Consider the following 19,026-nt stretch of genomic DNA (forward strand, 5'->3'; position numbering starts at 1 on the left):
ACTTCATCCTACTCTCTCCTCCTAGGATACGGGGCTGGGAGAGGGGCTCCTGAAGGAGGTTCCGCACCAACCCGAGTCCCAGCCTGGTGTGTCCTGCCTCCCCACCAAATGATAACACAACTTCCATTCTCCCAAATGCCCTCTCTCTAAAGAGGGGCTGCAATTATGGAGGCTTTTCCCCTGAAGGATCTGCAAGTGTCTGAGTTGAAATGTCACAAAGGGATTTTAAATATTTTAACAGATGACAATGAGGAGGTTTCTTTTAAAGAGAACCACAGCCTCTCAGAGCTGCCCTGGACAATTCTCTAGCCCACAGAAAGAAATGGAAGCCCTAAAATGTGACAGACTTCTCCAAACACACAAGGCAAGTTGGTGGCCTAACTGGGCATTGAGAGCCAGTCTCTGCCTCTTGTTGCCCAGTTTCCCATTCTGCCCAAGACAGGACTGTAGACCAGTGGCATCAACCAAAAACCAGAAATATGCCCTTTTATAAAACTGAGACTTAACTCAAGCTGTTCTTTATCCCTAAAGGATCTATCCTTGCTTTATCCACCTGGTGTGCACCTGCTGGGCCGAGTGGTGAGGAACCCCCACTCAAGGTCAAACAGACCCAAGTTCTAATTCTGACTCTCTCTCCTCCTAGCTGTGTGATCCCAGGGAAATACCTTCACCTCTCTGAGCCTCAGTATCCTCATCTCCAATGTAAAGATGACAATGCTTATTCCTTACACTTCCAGTTAGTATTAAGTGAAAGAGAACATAAAGTGTCTGGCACATGTTGGTACCCAGATAATGGTAAAAACACTCATCCACCCTTCATTAATTTCATAAATATTTCCTAATCTTTCCAGAAATCTGCAAGTCTCCTGCTCCCTGTTCTACCCCCATCCCATCCAGATCAGGCCACTATCAGGTCTCACTTCTGTTTTAATCCGTTCTCCCCACAGTAGCCAATGTGATCCTTCTAATCTGAAAAAATCTGATACCACTCACCTGACACTCTTCAGTAGTTTCTAATTGCCCTTAGGATAAATTATACATCTCTTGTCACAGCCCATGAGGCCCTGCGAGCTTGTCCTTAGAACATGCTGTTCCCTTTGCTTGGAATAATCTTTCCTCCCTCCCTCCCTCTCTCCTCCATCTCTGGCAGCCATCCTCTTCACCAGAGCTATCCTTTAATCAGGGTTTAACTTAAAAAAGATCACCTCCTTCAGGAAGCTTCCCATGATTCCCCACCTCCAGATGAATTTAGGCATCACTGCTGCATGTTCCTATAGCATCTCACACATTCCCAGGCAGCACGTCCAGTTAGATAGCAGTTGTTTGTTTAAGTGTCCAAGTTTCTACCATATGCTGTAAGTACAGAGGGTCAGAAGACTTTTCATGCTCATCACTAAATCTTGTGATAATATGAGATTAACTAATATGGGCTTATAGAATAAATAGAGGATGGACAAATGGATGAATAAACGAATGGAAAAAATACCTCTCCTATAGAGTCCTCTGGGCAGGGAGTTTTCCATGGGTACTTCAGAATACCTAGTGCAAACCTTTACCCAAGCCTTAGTTTCCTCAGCTGTAAAATGGGGGAAATAATAGTATGTACTTGTGGGGTTATTGATACAAGCTATGTAATAGTTAATATAAGCTATGTAATAGTTCTTAACTTATGATTAATAGGCTGTTAAATTTAAATGAGATAAGCCACGTAAAGTGCTTAGAACAAGATCTCATACTTAGGGATGTCCCTGGTAGTCCAGTGGCTAAGACTTTGCTCCCAATGCACGGGGTCCTGGGTTTGATCCCTGGCCAGGGAACTAGATCTTACATGCTGCAATTAAGAGTTTGCATGCTGCAACTAAGACCTGACCCAGTCAAATAAGTAAATAACTTTTTTTTTAAATCTTGTACTTTACACGTGTCTGATTCACGTCAATGTATGGCAAAAACTGCCACAGTACTGTAAACTAATTAGCCTACAATTAAAATAAATAAATTAATTTTAAAAATATCTTGTGCTTAGTAAATATTTTTTTAATTTTTTTAATTTTTAGTAAATACTTTTTAAAAAGTTAATAATTATCATAGTGTTTATCATTTCTTTCTGCCTGTTTCCCATGCCAATAGTGTGAGCACCTCAGGAATACTGCTTAGGTATTGATCATCTGGGGACACACCACCATTACCACATCCCAGGGCCCAGCTAGGTGCTTTCACTAAGTGTTTACTGAGTGAACAAATGAATACAGACTTGCCAGCCAATGAGTCAGGGCACTGCACTCCCTTTCATCACTCAGAAACCCAGACACACACTAACGCAAACAGTCTCTTACACATTCACACCCACTCACATTCATTCAAAGAACCCCAAAATACCACAGAACAACCAGCCAGCTTCCTGATGTCAGCCGTACATCAAAGAAGAGCCTTACCCACTTTCCTGCGTCCACCATACTCCCCCACAATGCCCAGTACTCCCGCCTCACCTCTGGAATGATGGGGTCTGTAGGAGGAAGGAAAGCCAAGCTAGACCTTTAGCTCCCAGCATGGGCAGTATCCCAGCTACAAATGGCACTCCCCTCCTCCCTTCTTGGGGCTCACCTCTTTCCTCTGCTGAAAACCTGGATCCCTGGGCTTGGCATGTGGTTGAAGAAGAGGCCTGGGAGCCAGAACTCCTGGGTTCCTTCCTCACTCATCTAGTCTTGTCTCTGAATCCAGGTGCATAGTAGGCCATTATCCTCCTCTCCTAGCACCAGCACAGCAATTTGTAGGAAAAAAGGCAAGAAGAGTAGACCCCATGCCCAGAGTGGTAGAAGGGCCTTAATGTGAAATAATTATATTAGCCACCCTTTACTGGGCGCCTAATAAGGGTCAGATACTGAGGCCAGGGCTTTGCTACCTTCATGATAACTCATTTAATCCTTACAACAACCCTTTTCCAGAAGAATACCTTTGAGGCGCTGCTAGTTAGCCTAAAATCACCAGCTGAGACTGGCATGCAGGTCTGGAACCCCAGAATCATCAACTGTCAGGATTTAGAGAGTTGGGGATGGGTGGGGTGGAAGGGCTGGAGGTCCTTAGGGATGAACCTGGGGAGAGGGGTCCCCAGGCAGCACCTGCCCCCCAATCAGCCAGGCCCTGGCGTTCCGGTATAAAGGGGTTCGGAGCGCCACGGCGGGGGTCCCTCTCCTGCCGGGGCGGGGCCGGGGCGCGACCCGCGAGCCCCGGGAGGCACGGGGCGGTGGCCCAGGCTCACAGGCCAAGATGGCTGTTAATTAAAGTGCTGGCACCAGCTCCTCTCTGCAAAGTTTGAAGCCGTTATTTTCCACTCCAGCGAAGCGGGGAGAATCCGGCTGGGCTGACAGAGACGCCACACCGCGCCGGGGGAGCGGGCGCTCTTTCGGGGCGGGGGGCGGGCCGCCTTGCCACGCCGATCGCGCCCTGGGACACCCGGGCGAGGCCGGGGGTGAGTGCTCCCGCCCCTCCGCTGCCTCGGGTGGCCAGCCGCAGTTTCACCGGCGGATTCTGGAAGGACTCCCGGTGGCGGACTAGCCCCAGCGGCATAGCGGAGGAGGGACCCGTGTGCGCGCGAACTAGGTGGCGGGGGGAGGGGGGACTGTATATATCACACGCCGATGACCGCACACTTGTCCCTCGGGTCACCAGCCTGTCACTCTTGGAGGGAGTCATACTGGGAAAACCTCCGTGGGAGACGGGAGGCCAGACAGACAGCCGAGAGTCAGGACTACTCTTCCTGAGCCTGGGGAGGTCTCACTGACTTCCTCCTCCTGCGCTCGAAGTCTACCTCCCTTTGGGCAGTAAATGCTACCCAAAGACCCAGCAGGAGGGTTGGAGGAGTTTGGGGTCAGGCTGCCAGTTTGAACGGCGGCTCTGTCCCTTAATAGTTGCGAGACTTTGGGCAGATCTCTTAACTTCCTAGAGCCCCAGTGCCCTCTCTGTGAAATGAAAATAATGATGGGCTTTTCCTCTTTGAATTGCAGTGGAGATCTGCTGTGATGGCGTATGTAAAGCATTCGACACAGGGCCTGGCACACTGTCAGCTCTGAATAAATGCTATTGATTGCATTTTGAGCTCCTTCCATGGTGAGGGGATCACTGTAACCAGGGCTCAGCTTTGCTTGAAAGGTCCTATCTCACCACCCCTGAGTTGACATCCTCATGTCCCTTACCTCCTCCCGGCTCAGGTGGGGTTAATCAATCCCAGCTTTGGGAAGGAAGAAAGGAAAGGGGCTGGAGGGTCATCTTTTAGCAGCAGCTAGTGGCCTCTGAATGGCAGAGCCCACCCGGCTAGACTGGATAGAGGAGAGTGAGAGAAGCAGTGGAGCAGCACGAACTGGGCTTCAAATAATGTGACAAATATTTTGATGGAAGCAGACGCCTTTTAGTTTATGCAACCTAAACACTTTACTGCACTTGAGGAAAAGGATTGCCTCATACAATCTGATGGAGAAAAGAGTTATAAGCTCAGGAGGCTGGAGGTGGGGAAGGCGGGTGCAGAGCCGAGGAGCTGGGTAAGAGCAACCCCTCCTCTTGGAGGCTGGGATGGGGGGGTCACCACCCAGGACGTGTCTGTACTGGTCAGAATGGAGAAATTACCTGGGGTGCCCACTTTCTCAGTGCTCCAATTTACCCCTTGTCTAAAAGCAGAGAGGAAGGAATTGATCAGAGGAAGATGGAGGAGTCCCTGGCCCCATCCCCAGGAAAAAGCAGCCTGACCTGGCCTGGAGCGCAGGGAGGAAGAAGCAGAGCTTAAAGAGGTGTGGGTAGATCACGCTCCTGCTGGGGTAAGGCGGTCCTGGGAACATCCAGGTGCAAAAAAAAAAAAAAAAAAAAAAAAGAGGAGGGAGCAGCTGCGGTTAGTACTTGGAATTCTGTGGGCACCCTGACAGGCGTACCGGCCCACCCCCATCACCCAAATGGGCGATGTGCGAGGCCCGAGTGCGGACTCGCCCCATCGACGCCCTCCTGCCTTCCCCTCTTCTCCCCGCTCATAACACTCTTCCTTGTCCTTCCTTCTTGCTCCCCGCTCCGTCTTCCTCTCAACCGCTCTTTGTCCCCTGAAGACCGAGGCGCCCTACTGCAGCCCCCGCCTCCTGCGGGCAGTGGCCCCTCGTGCCTCTCCCTCTGTTTCTCACGGTTTTCCTCATACCCGACCCTCGAGGCCTCTCCTCTCCCAATCACCCTCGGCGCTCTCTAGCTCTCCCTATGGCCCCCTCTTCCACTCGTTCTTTGGTCCCTACTCTTCCCTTCTCTAGGGCAGCCTCTCCTCTGTCCCGGACTCTAGCCCCCTCTCCATCTCCGACGCTCAGTCTCTTGCTCGCCCTGGGTCTCGCGGCTCCAGCCCTCTACCCGGCGGCCCCGCCCCGGGCCCCGCCCCTCTAAGTGGGCGGAGCCACACATCTCACGACCCAATTAGGCGCCGGCCCAGCCCTCAGCCCCACCCCTCGCGGCGCAGAGCGGGCGGGGCTGGACCGCGCGGAGGGGGCGGTGGTTCCAGCACCCGGAGGCGGGAGGAATCCAGCAGGAGGCGGCGGTCGCCGCGCTCAGTTCGGCCGCGCAGCGGGAGGGAGGCGCGAGGCAGGAGCCGGCGGCTGGGCTCGGCAGCGCATCCAGCGCAGCGCGGCGCCCCCGGCCCGGCCCCATGCCCGCAGTCCAGCCGGACCGCCCTTGAGCGCGGGCGCCTCGCCCGCGCCCCCAGCCCGCCGGCACCATTGCCCCGACGGCGCGGCCGGGCGGCCCGGCGCTCCCCAGGCTCCGCGCCGGCCGGAAGACGCTGCTGGCGGCCGCCGCGGGCGTGGTGATGCTGCTGGTGCTGGTGGTGCTCATCCCCGTGCTGGTGAGCTCGGGAGGCCCGGATGGCCACTATGAGATGCTGGGCACCTGCCGCATGGTGTGCGACCCCTACCCCGCGCGGGGCCCCGGCGCCGGCGCGCGGCCCGACGGCGGCGACGCCCTGAGCGAGCAGAGCGGCGCGCCCCCGCCCTCCACGCTGGTGCAGGGCCCCCAGGGGAAGCCGGGACGCACAGGCAAGCCGGGCCCTCCTGGCCCCCCCGGGGACCCAGGTCCTCCGGGTCCTGTGGGACCACCCGGGGAGAAGGGTGAGCCGGGCAAGACCGGCCCTCCCGGGCTGCCGGGCGCGGGGGGCAGCGGCGCCATCAGCACGGCCACCTACACCACGGTGCCGCGCGTGGCCTTCTACGCCGGCCTCAAGAACCCTCACGAGGGTTACGAGGTGCTCAAGTTCGACGACGTGGTCACCAACCTCGGCAACAACTACGACGCGACCAGTGGCAAGTTTACGTGCAATATTCCCGGCACCTACTTTTTCACCTACCACGTCCTCATGCGCGGCGGCGATGGCACCAGTATGTGGGCGGACCTCTGCAAGAACGGCCAGGTGGGCCCGCCGGGGGCATGGGGCTGGCCTGGGGGTAGGGCACCCAGGGAGCCTGGGGTCCACGGGTACGGACGGGCGCAGATGGAGACCCGGAGCGGCTTAGGCGTTACAGGCGGGGATGATCCAGGCTAGCGGGCACCCCTGACTCCTCGGCTCCTAGGCGCCGGCTCCAAGGCAAGTGCTGCTGGGCACCTGCGGCACGGAAATGCGGGAAATACATCCAACTAATAATCAGAGCGCAGGCCGCGCGGACTGGCCCTTGGGGGCTTGGCCGGTGGGAAACAGCATCTCAGAGCTAGGATTCTGGTTGATACCAGCCAGCGGTGAGGGGCCGCATCAGAATGGGCTCTGGGGAAAGGCAGCGTCTGCGCCCGCGGGCGCTTGGGCGCACCGCTAGGCGCGCAAGCGGAGAAGGCGAGCTGTAGGGGATGTTTTGCGCACAAAGGCAAAGGGAGCCAAGCGCACAAAGCCTTAGCTACAGTACGTCCCCCGCCCTTAGGAAGGGACCATTGGGCAGATCTGCCACCCTATGCAAAACCCGGGACTGCGCGGCCCCTTCCCACTGTGTCAGAGCTAAGCGCCCCAAAAGATGGCCAGAAGGGAAAAGTTTTTCCTCCTGAAGCAGGACAAAGAGGTGGAAACTCCCCCTCCTCTTTGCCTCCCAGCTGCAGTTCCTGATTCCTGGGGTATCAGGGGATCCTCTTCCTTCCCAATCCCCATCGGAGAGACCAGAGCGGCAGGCACCAAGCTCATGAGGTCTTTGGTACCTGGGACCAGCAATGCCTGGTGTTCTCCTCGGAACTGTTGCCCCAGGACCAATCTTGACCTAACCCTGCCCCAGGGTGACAGTTTTACCTACCTTCTTTCGCTTTGATTCCCTCTCCCTTCCCAGTGCTCCCAGACCACAGGTGACCTGGGGCCCCTGTAGTAGTCAAGCAGAGCATCCTTGTGGAAGCAGGTGCCTGTGAGGATCAGAACTAAAGCTTTAGTGGGAGTTGGGAGGGAATCTCCTGTGACTGAGACCCAAGATCCTGCTGGAACCCTCCCACTGCAGCACTACCCGAGGTGGACCCTGTTTAGGGGTGGGGAAAGGACAGGCCTGAGAGTCAGCTAAAAGCCTACCAGGTGCTTGTAAGTCTGCCCGTCTCCTCCCTCCCCTGCCTGCTCTCCCTCTTGTTTCTGCCTCTCCCCTTCCTCTTCCTCTTCCTCCCCTCTCCCCACCTCTTGTACTTGCCTCTCTCCTGTGTCTACCAGTCCGATCCGTCTCTCCCTTGGTTTCTGGTCCCCCACTCCTGTGTTTAATCCCCCTCTTTAATCCTTGGGTGTATCTCTCCCACTTGTGTCGGTCAGGCTTCCTGTGTCTCTCCTCTTTGTCCTTCATTCTTGACCAAATGGGAGGCCCCAGTATCCAGTGAGGACTCTCTCTGCAGACAGTCCCACAATTCCCCTTATTAATCACCAATAAGGGATTCAACAATGTCACCTTCATCAATGGAATTTCTTCCTTCCCCAAAGAAAGTTTGGGCTGGCACCAAGTCGAGGTTTCAGGGGGCTGGGACCACAGCTTGCCTGGACAGGGAGGTGGTCACCAGGCCAGCAGTGGGCCCTACTGCGCTCTTCAAGAAGGTGCCACCGGGCCCCAGAGGGGAGGCAAGAGGAGGCCCCAAAGATGGTGGGTGCTGGGGCAGGCCTGCTTGCTTCAGTCACTGGGAGGTGAAACTGACTCAAAAGGCTCTTCCTACCCCTCTAGTAGGGGCAGGGCGCTGGCAGAGCCTGACAAGGAGGTGGCACCACAGGCTGGTAGAAGAAAGGAGGTGACTTTAACCAGGGGCTTCAGAGACCCAGTATTTTAACAGTTACTCAGACCATTTCCTGCCCCCCTCCCTCACACACAAATCCAAGACAGACAGTGGGGTGATAGGTCCTGGACCTCCCCCACATCCTTTGTGACTTCTTCCAGATTGTCCAAGAGACTCATTTCCTCTCACTAGTCATTCCATATGACTAGTTCTGAGCTCCGAGTAGGAGCCAGGTTTGGGGTTCCAGGGGTTCAGTCTGCTTGCCCTCCAGGACCGCATGGTCTGTGCAGGGGAGACAGTAGTGACCACACAATAACACGCCCCAGCCATTATTGTGAGGGAGAGGAGACCGGGAGCCCACTGACACTCCTGACCTCAGATGTGTTGGCTGGAGGGAGTGAGTCAGTGGGCCCTAGCTCAGACCAACCTGGTCAGGGGAGAGGATGATGAACCTAACCTGGATCCCCCAGGGGAGAAGACACAGCTAGGGAGAAAACGAAAGGTCAGGTGTAGGGACAGGCCAGCTCAGAGGTGGAAGAGGACAGTCAAGCCTGCAGGGAGCAAAAATGACAGGGCTGGGCAATGGGTGGGAACAGAAGGGAGGAGCCAGCTCCTCCCACGCCTTCAAGACCAGGGGCAGCCCTGGGCTCTGTGCTTTTCCTTCCTGGCTTCCTGCCTGCAGAGAGACTTCCAGAATTTCCTCTAGAAAGCAGAGCCGCATCTGGGCCCTGGTCTTTCCCTGGGCAAGATGGGGAAAGCGGGGAGTCAGCACCTTCCCGCTTGGTGCCAAGGCCCTCTCCCTAGGGGTAGCTCTGAGTCACCGCCGCGCAGCCAGATGGCAGTAAGGCCGGGTCATTACGACACAGGGACCTGAGGAGCCTGAGGAGGGGACTCTCGGCTGGAGCCGCTGCCCTGAGAGAGATGAGCTCCCTGGGGTTCCTTCTAAGATCCGCAGTTCAGATGGGTCCCAGAGGATGTGAAACTGATACACCGGGCTAGGGAAGGGGGGCTGTGGGGGGATAGTCAGGGCCTAGGGAAGGGGAGTATTGCACATGGGCAGGGACTTGGACACCAGAGTCTGAGTGAGGGGGCAGGTGGTGGGGTGTGCAAACTGGGGACTGTGGTTCGAAGACCTGACTGGGGATCAGCCTCTCTGGTGGGGGGATATGGCCTCCCTGCCCCACCCCCAGCATCTCGCCGCTGTCCTCTCTGGCCTCTAATGCCTTTCACAGGACAGAGCACAGCGCCTGGCACAGTAGGAACTCAGGCATTGTGTGAAAGCACACAGGGGCCAGGCTGGCTGCCCGTGGGAGCCACACCTACATACCCAAGACCCCAGCTTTGCTCTGGGGGCAGCAGCACATTTCTTAGGTTCTTGGCCCCTACCCCACCCCCACTCCAGACCTCTAATCAGACCAGTGCCTCAGTTGTACTTATTGGCAGCCCTTGAGGAGGTGCTTCTATTGCACCCCCACATGACAAGTCCCACACTTGCGTTTCCACTCCCACAACAAAATGAAATCCCCAGACTTCCCCTCGCCCCCCGGGAGGGACTGGATGCCTCTGCTGTTTCCAGTCTTGGGCAGAGAATCAGGACCCCTGGGTTCCATTGCTGGCTCCCCCACCGTCTACGGATGGAAGAGCATTAATTCTCCCTGCCTCCATGGATAATTAGGATAATCACAGCAACAATCATGGTGATGAATAAATAATAAACATAAGCATAACAGTTCTGATGCCTGTCACATCACCAGGAGATTCCTGATGACAGATGACTGTATTCTAATGGATCTGGCTATTAAGAAGCACACTGTTTTAATGAGTTAAGGCTAAATTAATCTGGGTAATAAAAATAATTGTTATTAGAAGTAATTTATTAGCAAAGATAATGAAATGCATGTGTAATAATAAATACCACCAGGATTAGGGCCCAGGGAACAATACAGAAGTTGGCTGCTTGTTTTCAGCTCTTTCCTGGTAGCTCAAAACCCCATCAAGATTAAAAAATTTTTTTCCTTTGCCATCAAAAGGCTTTTACAATGGTGGCAGTGGGTGAGGCAGGATCTCATCCATTTTCTAAACAGAAACCGAGCTCCTTAGACGGCATCTCTCCCTCGTTTGATTTCCCCTCACCTTTAGCTGGACCAGGAGTTTTCCCAACTAAGTGCCCCCAAACAATTCCCTCCCAGGTTGGATGAGATAAGCTTGAGGGGTGAGAAGGGGCTGAAGGAATCTGGGCTTTCAGTGGCAGACTGCACTCAAATATGTCCAGTCCTTCCAGTGCAACATTGTTGCTGACTCAGCAGCTTTGGCACAGCCGGCCTACCCTGCTCCCTCCCGCCTAGAAGGGGGGATGGGTCCCTCTTCTGATCTGGCTTGGTCCAGCCCTGACTGTCAGCCTTTGGGGGTGCTGCCTTCAGGGAAGGGGCAGAATGGATAGGAGCTGTTGAGGAGCCTGGCTGAGAGGACCCCACTCAATGCAGACTCTCTGCCCATCCTCCACTAAGAATATCCAGGAGAGGCCCCAGATCAGAGGGCTCAGGACTTGCGTTGGCCTCAGAGTTTGGAAAGGAATGTCTGGAGAGTATATGTCCATCACCCCACATCCTCAATATCTTACGATTATAGCTCTCCCCCACCAATGATGTGTCAGGCTTCAAATCCAAAGGCTGGCGCTCCCCTGCCCTTCCTGATTTTCCTGCCTGTCCCTCCCCTCCTCCATCGAAACAAGGACCAGCAAGGATATCAGAGCAGACTGAGGATCACGGAGGGAGTTAAGGTTTCAGAAGGGATGATTCCCTTCTTCCCATCCACTTCCTTTCTACCACCGTGGGGTGACGCTGGAGGAGCCAGAAGTCCTCTTGGGTTGGGGTAATAGTCACAGGGGCAGCTATAACTCCTTGAGGTGGGATGCAGCCCCAGCCTGAGCATTGGGTGGGGAAATGATTCCCAGGCCTTCCATCTCACTGTCCTGGTGTGAAAGACTCCAGAATGGACTTTAGACAGGGAGTCAACACAGAATGGACCTCAGACAAGGAATCCACACAGAAGGTCTCAGTACTAGGATTGTTGCTTACTGGCAGCCTGGTATTGATCCAGGCCTGGACCTGTAAGGCCAAGGGGCACCCTCCTGTCCAGCCACTGACATAAGAATGGGTGGATGTGACTGAAATGTAAGCATCATTATTGCAATAAACCAGAGGGTGGGTGGCAGGGCAGGGGGATTTGCTTGACTGTCAAGTGGTCAAGAATCCATACTCCCATTGCACGGGGAATGAATTTGATTCCGGGTTGGGGAACTAAGATTTCATGCCACATGCCCCCCCCCAAATATATATATATATAATTTTTAAAAGAAGAGAAAAAGGAATGATGAGAGGGAATGGCCCTCCATCCCTTGGGAGTTCAGAGAATTCCTCTCTGCAAGCAAGAGTTCCAGGCTGGGGAGTCCTGGAAACACTGCTGAGATCCTCAATGGGCCAGACAGTGAGTGGGGCTTCTCCAGTGGCTCAGATGGTAAAGAATCTGCCTGAAATGCAAGAGACCCGGGTTTGATCCCTGGGTTGGGAAGATGCCCTGGAGAAGGGAATGGCTACCCACTCCAGGATTGTTGCCTAGAGAAATCCCTGGACAGAAGAGCCTGGCAGACTACAGTCCATGGGGTCGCAAAGAGGCAGACATGACTGAGTGGCTAACACTTCAGTGGGCCAGACAGTGAGACCTAGGGGAGTTAAGGAAGCCAATTACACTGAATTACATTGCCAGTTCAGACCCAGATTACACCTGCCCTAGAAATCCAAGGCTCCTCTCTAACCCCCACCCAAAACACACAGGATTGCAAAAGGGTAGTGCTGGGATGATGGGAGGAAAGCAGGCTGAGAGCCCTGCTGCAGGTGGGGCTCTGGGACCCTTCAGATTCTCTCCCTGCCTTACCTCTGACAATCCCCCTCCCTCCCGGACCCCACTTCTCTCCCTTCTCCTCCCCTATCCTCTCACACATACTCTTACTCTCCTAACGGCCCAACCCCCGCAGGTGCGGGCCAGCGCCATCGCCCAGGATGCAGATCAGAACTACGACTATGCCAGCAACAGCGTGATCCTGCACTTGGACGCGGGGGACGAGGTCTTCATCAAACTGGATGGGGGCAAAGCGCATGGTGGCAACAGCAACAAGTACAGCACCTTCTCCGGCTTCATCATCTACTCCGATTGAGCTCCTCCATCCCCTATCCCCCCGGGGGTCCCCCTCCGGGTTGGGTAAAGGATGACCCGTCCTCGCCCGCCCCCTCGCAGCCCTCCCGGCTATGACGCCCCATGCCCGTCCTCCGTCCTCAACACCTTCCGGGCCGCAGCTAGCCCTCCCGCCGGCTCACCGCAGAGCCGGGTCCAGCGCGCCCTGTCCTGGTTCCCCGGGAGGCGGTGTTGACCGTCCCCGCCCCGGCCCGCGCTGTTTATTTGTACAGTAGGATTGTTTATTGCCCACCCTACCCACCAGCCCGCCCCAGCAGGGGTGGGAGAGAAGCCTCGGCGGGTTCCTCCCAGTGATGCGGATGCGCTGCCCACCAGCTCTGGGGTAGCGCCGCCTGGGGGAGGGGTTGGTTGGGGGCTGGATGGCTTCCCAGCTACAGCCCTTGGCCGGCTGCTGCCGGTCTGACCAAAGCTATAATAAAACACTTCCACCCCGCTGGCTTTCTGACTGTGCCCTGGAGAGGAGTTGCAGGAGGGGACTATGAACCCTGCACTCCTCCAGACGGGGAATGAGTCTACTGGAAGTTTCTCGTGGATCTGGGAAAAGCCAGAGTCAGAGGTGCTCCAGGAAGAGGTGGGCCAAGGGGCCCAAAGTCCACCATGGCCCAAGAGGGTCTGGGCAACTGGAAAAAGAGGCATAGGAGATAGCCTAGTTACATCATCATTTTCCCGGGTGGAAAAGCTTCATCTCTTTGACCTTGAAAGTCGTATCAGCATTGCACAGGCACAGCCAGGTTTAAACTGGGAGACCTGGGTTCTGGCCCCAGTGCTACCCTGTAGGATGCTGGCTAAGTTACTCTCTTCGGACTCAGTTCTGGGTTACTGACAGCAATGAAAGGAACAAGCTTAGTATTAAATGCTGGTTGACCTTGACCCAAGCTCTTCACCCCTGGGCCTCAGTTTTCTCATTATAATGAGAACTATCTCACTTGATTGTGGGTTAAAGAGGTATCATGTATGTGCTCAATAAACACAGCTTTTATTACTTATACATCACTTTAAAATTTGCCAAAGGCTTCCTGGTGGCTCAGATGGTAAAGAATCTGCCTGCAGTTCGGGAGACCTGGGTTCAATCCCTGGGTCAGGAAGATACCCTGGAGAAGGGAATGGCTACCCACTCCAGGATTCTTGCCTGGAGAATTCCATGGACTGGCAGGCTACAGCCCATGGGGTGGCAAAGAGTCCAACACAGTCCGTCCAACACACCTTTTCACATACCTGAAGTGAAAGTGAGTGACACTTTCTTCTCATTCAAGTCTTCTCATCCAAGTCTTCCAAGAGCACTGGGAGGTTGGATGGGTAGATTTTATTCTTCTTCAAAAGAGGTTAAATACCTTTTAAAATAAGACACAATCACTATGTTCTTGATTGCACTTGAATTCAAGAAGCCCTTGCTCGCTGGAGACAACACACCAAATCTCTTTGCCTCGTCACTGCCTTCCTCATCTCCTATAACTGGGGCCATGATGGTTGCACACAGTTAGGGCATTCCTAAATTATAATAGCTAATACTTAGAGAACATCCACTTTGTGTCTGACACCATATAAGAACTTTATAAATATTATCTCATGGAAATGTGTATGGGGTGGGAGTGGATTGGCAAGGAATACTCCCAAGCCCTTTAACATGGATGCTGTTTTTATATCCATTTCAGATGAAACTGAGGCTCAGAGGATAAATACTTTGTCATAGTCACAGAGCTAGGAAGGAGCAAACATCAGTATTTGAACCAAAGACCATCCTCTTACCCAGCACACCATATATCATAAAGATTTGGGGTTTCCAAAGCAGAACCAAGGAAGGGGGGCTTGGAGGCAGCCCAGGGCTTCCACTCCAGCACTGTCCCGTGGAGGCTTGATGGGATTTACAAGCATCTGCCCTGGGCGGCAGCCATGGGTTGAGCCTCTTGGAGAATCCCAAGGCTCTACACTGAGGGAAAGTTCCCATCTGGCTTCCCCCTCTCACCCCCTGCTGGCTCAGCTGGAGAGACAGGAAGGAGGGGTGGCCTCCCTCCCAGCCAGGCCCCATGTATGGACCCTTGTCATGGCTGGCAGACTTGAATGACTTTCTTTATCCTCTCTCCTCTCCCCTACTTCCCCCTACTGCCAGCTGTGGCCATTTAATAAAATTAGCTTAATACTTGTTCCTTCCCTGTGGGGTCTGGAGATTGAAATCTGCGGGTCCCCGCAAACCCAATAAAACCCCTGGCAGGTCTGGCTGGAAAGAGAGTTTCCTTGGGAAGCCTGATTAGATTAGCCAGCAACCCCCTCTCCCTCCCCCCCGCCCAGTGCCACCCACAGCCTCTTATGATTCTTTAATGGCCACGCTGGCCCCAAATTATCCAGTCACTGCACCTGGGAGGCTCCCCAGCCCTCTCCCACCCAGAGACCACAGGTACTGGCCTAGGTCTCTGCTACAGCGAAAAGCATGTTAATCATTTCTGAAGGGAGTGCCTGGCTGGCTGGCTGGCTGGCTGGCTTTTCTTTCTGGTGACTGGCCGATCCTCACATCACTTTGAGATGGGACTAAGATCTCCACATTGCAGATGAGGAAAGCATGGTCTGAAGAAAATCCGTGACTTGTCCATGGTCAGGCTGCAAGTTTGTGATGCAACTGGGACAGGACTAAATCCAAGGACTTTTTTTTTTTCCCCTGTGCAAGGCACCGGGAGTGTCTGGCAGTGCCAGCTGGTTGGGGAGCATCTCCCCCATCAGACAGGGGCTCCCCAAGGGCAGAGTCTATTTTTGTACCCCTCAGACTTGGCCAACCTGAGGACAATGACTTGTCTCTACCCTCAGAATGGGAAACTTGAAGGCGAGACTGTGCCTCTTCCATCAGACCGGGAGTGGGGGGTCCTCAAAGATAGTGTTTTGGGTGAGTTGAGGGTGAGGTGTGTATCCCCACATGGGGGGATGGGGGTGGGGGGGCAGTTTCCCAGTTGCAAAGAGTCTGGCTGCCCTGTCAGTGGCTCCAAGGGTAGACGCTGTGCTTTTTCTATATAACTGGGGCATTCTGAGACCAGCCCCTGGGACTGGGGGTTCCCTAAAAGCAAGCGTGTGTCTCCCCTCTTCCTCAGTCAGGGGCATTTCTGGCCCAGAAACATTCCATGGGGCAGGGCTGGCAGGTGGGAAGGAGGCTGGACAGGCAGAATGGCGGTTCCACTCTAGAAGAAGGAAGGAAGACTCCTCCCCAGGCCGCCTCCCCTTTAAAAAGATGTGTGATTAACTAATGAATAATCTCCCTGCCAAGGGAGTGTGAGGGTGGCAGTGCCCCCGGAGCTCACCCACATGAGAAATGGCAGGCCATCCTGTGCCCAGACGGCTCTCAGCCCTCGGAGTCCGTGCCACCCTGGTTTCTGGGGTCATGGGGAGCAGAGGAGGCAGCAGGAGCCCACCGCTGGGGGCTACCCTAATTGGATGACTTTGCAGGAAGGCCAGGCAGGTGCGCTCAGCTCTCCGCTTCAGCTTGCTACAAACACATCTGCCAGGGTGAGGTCTAGGGGTTAATTGCCTCCCGCCTCACTCCTGGTAACCGATATTTCATTTACTGCTCGGAGGGGAAGCTGCCCAGAGAATCAATCGTGGACAAGCGTCCAGGAGACAGGGGAGCCTCGGAGGCATGGGAGCTGTTTCCTGGAGGATCTTAGCACCAGAAGAGGAGGCGGGAGGCAAGGACCAATTGCTCAAGGCTACTCTGGGGCTCACCCACATCCTGCTGACCCTGACAACAGCTCCAGGACCCCCATGAGCTGGGAGAACAACACAGGGGTCCAGAGGCTGTGCCACTTCAGCTAGCTGTGTTGTTTGCCCTGCTGTGGTCCCTTGTGCATGTACTTATCTAGGTGCCCCCATAAGTGGTAGCAGGTTAGATGCTGTTAATAAGGTTATTTTCACAAGCGATGAAGGTATATTTGAAAAGCGGAACTGGAGGTGTGATTGCCTCGCTCCCTTCCAGGTAACAAACTTTAAAATCCTACAAATGAAGTGATAATAAAGTGGAAGTGAAAAGTCTACACATGTTTGAGACTGGGAGCGCGTGGAAGGGTTACTGAGAGGTGGCAGCTGGGGGGCTGAAGGAAAAGGGACCAGAGGGCTCCCCACCCGTGTGCTTTTCACATGCTCCCTATTTGCCCCATCTGCCAAAACTGAGAATCAAAGCCACAGAATGGGTAACTCCCATTACACAGCTGGAAAAACTGAGACTCAGAAACTCCTTGCTCAGGCTAGTTAAGGGCCGAGCTAGAACCGAAGACAGTAGGACTCAACAGACATGCAGCAACTGGAGTTAGAAAAACTGGGCTCAAGTCCTGGCTATGTTTGTGTCTCAGGAAAAGACACTCACTTTTCTGAGCCTCAGTTTCTCCACCTGAAAAATGGGCCTAATAAAATCACTCCTTGCGTTAGAAGAACAGAGTTTCAACCACTGGATGACCGGGGAAGTCCCATGAGAAGCTATTTGTATGTTATTTATTTATTTATTTATTTTTTTACCCTGCAAGTAATAACATCACTTTATTTTAACTGAAGTTAAGGACAAAAGCTGGCCACATTCAGAGTTTAACAGGCTTCCTCCAGATCTTCTCTTTCTTGGCTAATCATCTCCTAAATTCTAGCAATTCCCACAAGTTCTCTGGAACCACCTGAAACTGTCCTTTAAGGAGACCCACCACACCACCACGTGGCGAAGCTTCACCAAATGCACCGCTGGACACACCTCACTGGATATCATCATCGTCAAAGAGATCTTCAAAATCATTGAAAAAGTCTGCGTGAACTGCCTTTTCATTGGCTGCCAAGTCCATCAGGAGCCCAGTGCTGCCTCCTGCCTCGTCCAGGTCCACATACGGCCCGGCACCCTCGGGAAACATCTCGTCCACGGCCGGCTTCATCTTCTCCCACAGTCCCGGCGTCCTATTTGTATGTTGTTAAGCAAATTCTTTTCTCTTGACCTCTGTGATCCATTTGTTAAACAAGCTCACTCCCCCTTCAGACCTCAGCTTCACGTCACTTCCTTCTGACATCCTCAGATGTTTCCATTATAGCCCATCTCTCATGTCATTCTTAGTCCTTGTTTAATAGGGTGATTTCTCCATAGACTACATGCTCTCTGAGTGTAGGAGGTGGGTGTTTATCAACCTCCCTATCTTCTTAGCCCACTTGTCTCATATTAGTAAATACTTGTTGAATGAATAAGAACTCCCATTACTACTTCATTGAATGTCTGCAAGTTGCTTTACCTATATTATTTCTAATCCCTGTAACAAGCTAAATATTATAATCTTTTTAAAAAAATAACTGCAGAAACTGAGGCTCTGAGAGGCTAACTGACTTGCCCCAAAAGATCAAGCAAGCAAGTGTCCCCTTTCCACTGCCCAGAGGAGGGCCAGCCTTGGCTCCTTGTCTCACTATGACTCACCTCATCCTCTCCAGCTAATTGTCAGGGGCAGAATAGGACCAGGAAAGACTTGGCTACAGGGCACAAAAGGTTCCTATTCCCCTGGTGGTTCCTGGGGACCCCAAGCCTTCAACCACACTCCAAACCTCTGTAAAAACGCATATCCCTGTGAGAAGGGAGGGTATCCTTAAGTTGGAAGTCATTCCTTCTTTTTATTGGCTGCACTGTGTGGCTTGTGACATTTTAGTTCCCCAACCAGGGATGGAACCCATATCCATGGCAGTGAAAGCCCTAGTCTTAACCACTGGACCACCAGGGAATTTCCTGAAAGTCATTCTTTGACAGTTTTATTTCTCTTGGGTAGCAAAGATGGCAAGAATATCCTGGTTTTCTTGTAGCTTTATAATAACAGCATATTTGCACTGTTGTCTCATTTTATTCTCACCAAACCAACAGTGTTAACCCACTGGACAAAGAGTAGTAGAGAAGTTCAGGTACGTGAATGGAATTTGGGTCAGATCAACCAGTTATTATATAGTGACTCTACCATCTTGATCCCAAAAGAAAGACAAAGAAAGGCAATGCCAAAGAATGCTCAAACTAGTGCACAATTGCACTCATCTCACACACTGGTAAAGTAATGCTCAAAATTCTCCAAGCCAGGCTTCAGCAATACATGAACCGTGAACTTCCAGATGTTCAAGCTGGTTTTAGAAAAGGCAGAGGAACCAGGGATCAAATTGCCAACATCCGCTGGATCATCGAAAAAGCCAGAGAGTTCCAGAAAAATATCTATTTCTGCTTTATTGACTATGCCAAAGCCTTTGACTGAGCGGATCACAATAAACTGGAAAATTCTGAAAGAGATGGGAATACCAGACCACCTGACCTGCCTCCTGAGAAATCTGTATGCTAGTCAGGAAGCAACAGTTAGAACTGGACATGGAACAACAGACTGGTTCCAAATAGGAAAAGGAGTACAATAAGGCTGTGTATTGTCACTGTACTTATTTAACTTGCATGCAGTGTACATCATGAGAAACGCTGGGCTGGAGGAAGCACAAGCTGGAATCAAGATTGCCGGGAGAAATATCAAAACTTCAGATATGCAGATGACACCACCCTTACGGCAGAAAGTGAAGAAGAACTAAAGAGTCTCTTGATGA

At 53.2% G+C, this 19,026-nt stretch overlaps 2 protein-coding genes across 2 annotated transcripts; one reads left to right on the forward strand and one right to left on the reverse strand.

Annotated features, from left to right (window-relative positions):
- Window positions 1–5,563: 5,563 nt before the first annotated feature.
- On the forward strand, window positions 5,564–13,436 carry C1QL1 (complement C1q like 1). The gene is made up of 2 exons (XM_065910007.1): window positions 5,564–6,418; window positions 12,251–13,436. The coding sequence occupies exons 1-2, from the start codon at window positions 5,822–5,824 to the stop codon at window positions 12,428–12,430; spliced, it is 777 nt and encodes a 258-aa protein (XP_065766079.1). The 5' UTR covers window positions 5,564–5,821; the 3' UTR covers window positions 12,431–13,436.
- Window positions 13,437–17,047: 3,611 nt separating this feature from the next.
- Window positions 17,048–17,391, reverse strand: LOC136149851 (COP9 signalosome complex subunit 9). Its single transcript, XM_065910458.1, has one exon. The coding sequence runs from the start codon at window positions 17,352–17,354 to the stop codon at window positions 17,181–17,183; it is 174 nt and encodes a 57-aa protein (XP_065766530.1). The 5' UTR covers window positions 17,355–17,391; the 3' UTR covers window positions 17,048–17,180.
- Between the last annotated feature and the right edge of the window lie 1,635 nt (window positions 17,392–19,026).

This window comes from Muntiacus reevesi, chromosome 18 (assembly GCF_963930625.1).
Source record: "Muntiacus reevesi chromosome 18, mMunRee1.1, whole genome shotgun sequence".
NCBI lineage: Eukaryota > Metazoa > Chordata > Mammalia > Artiodactyla > Cervidae > Muntiacus > Muntiacus reevesi.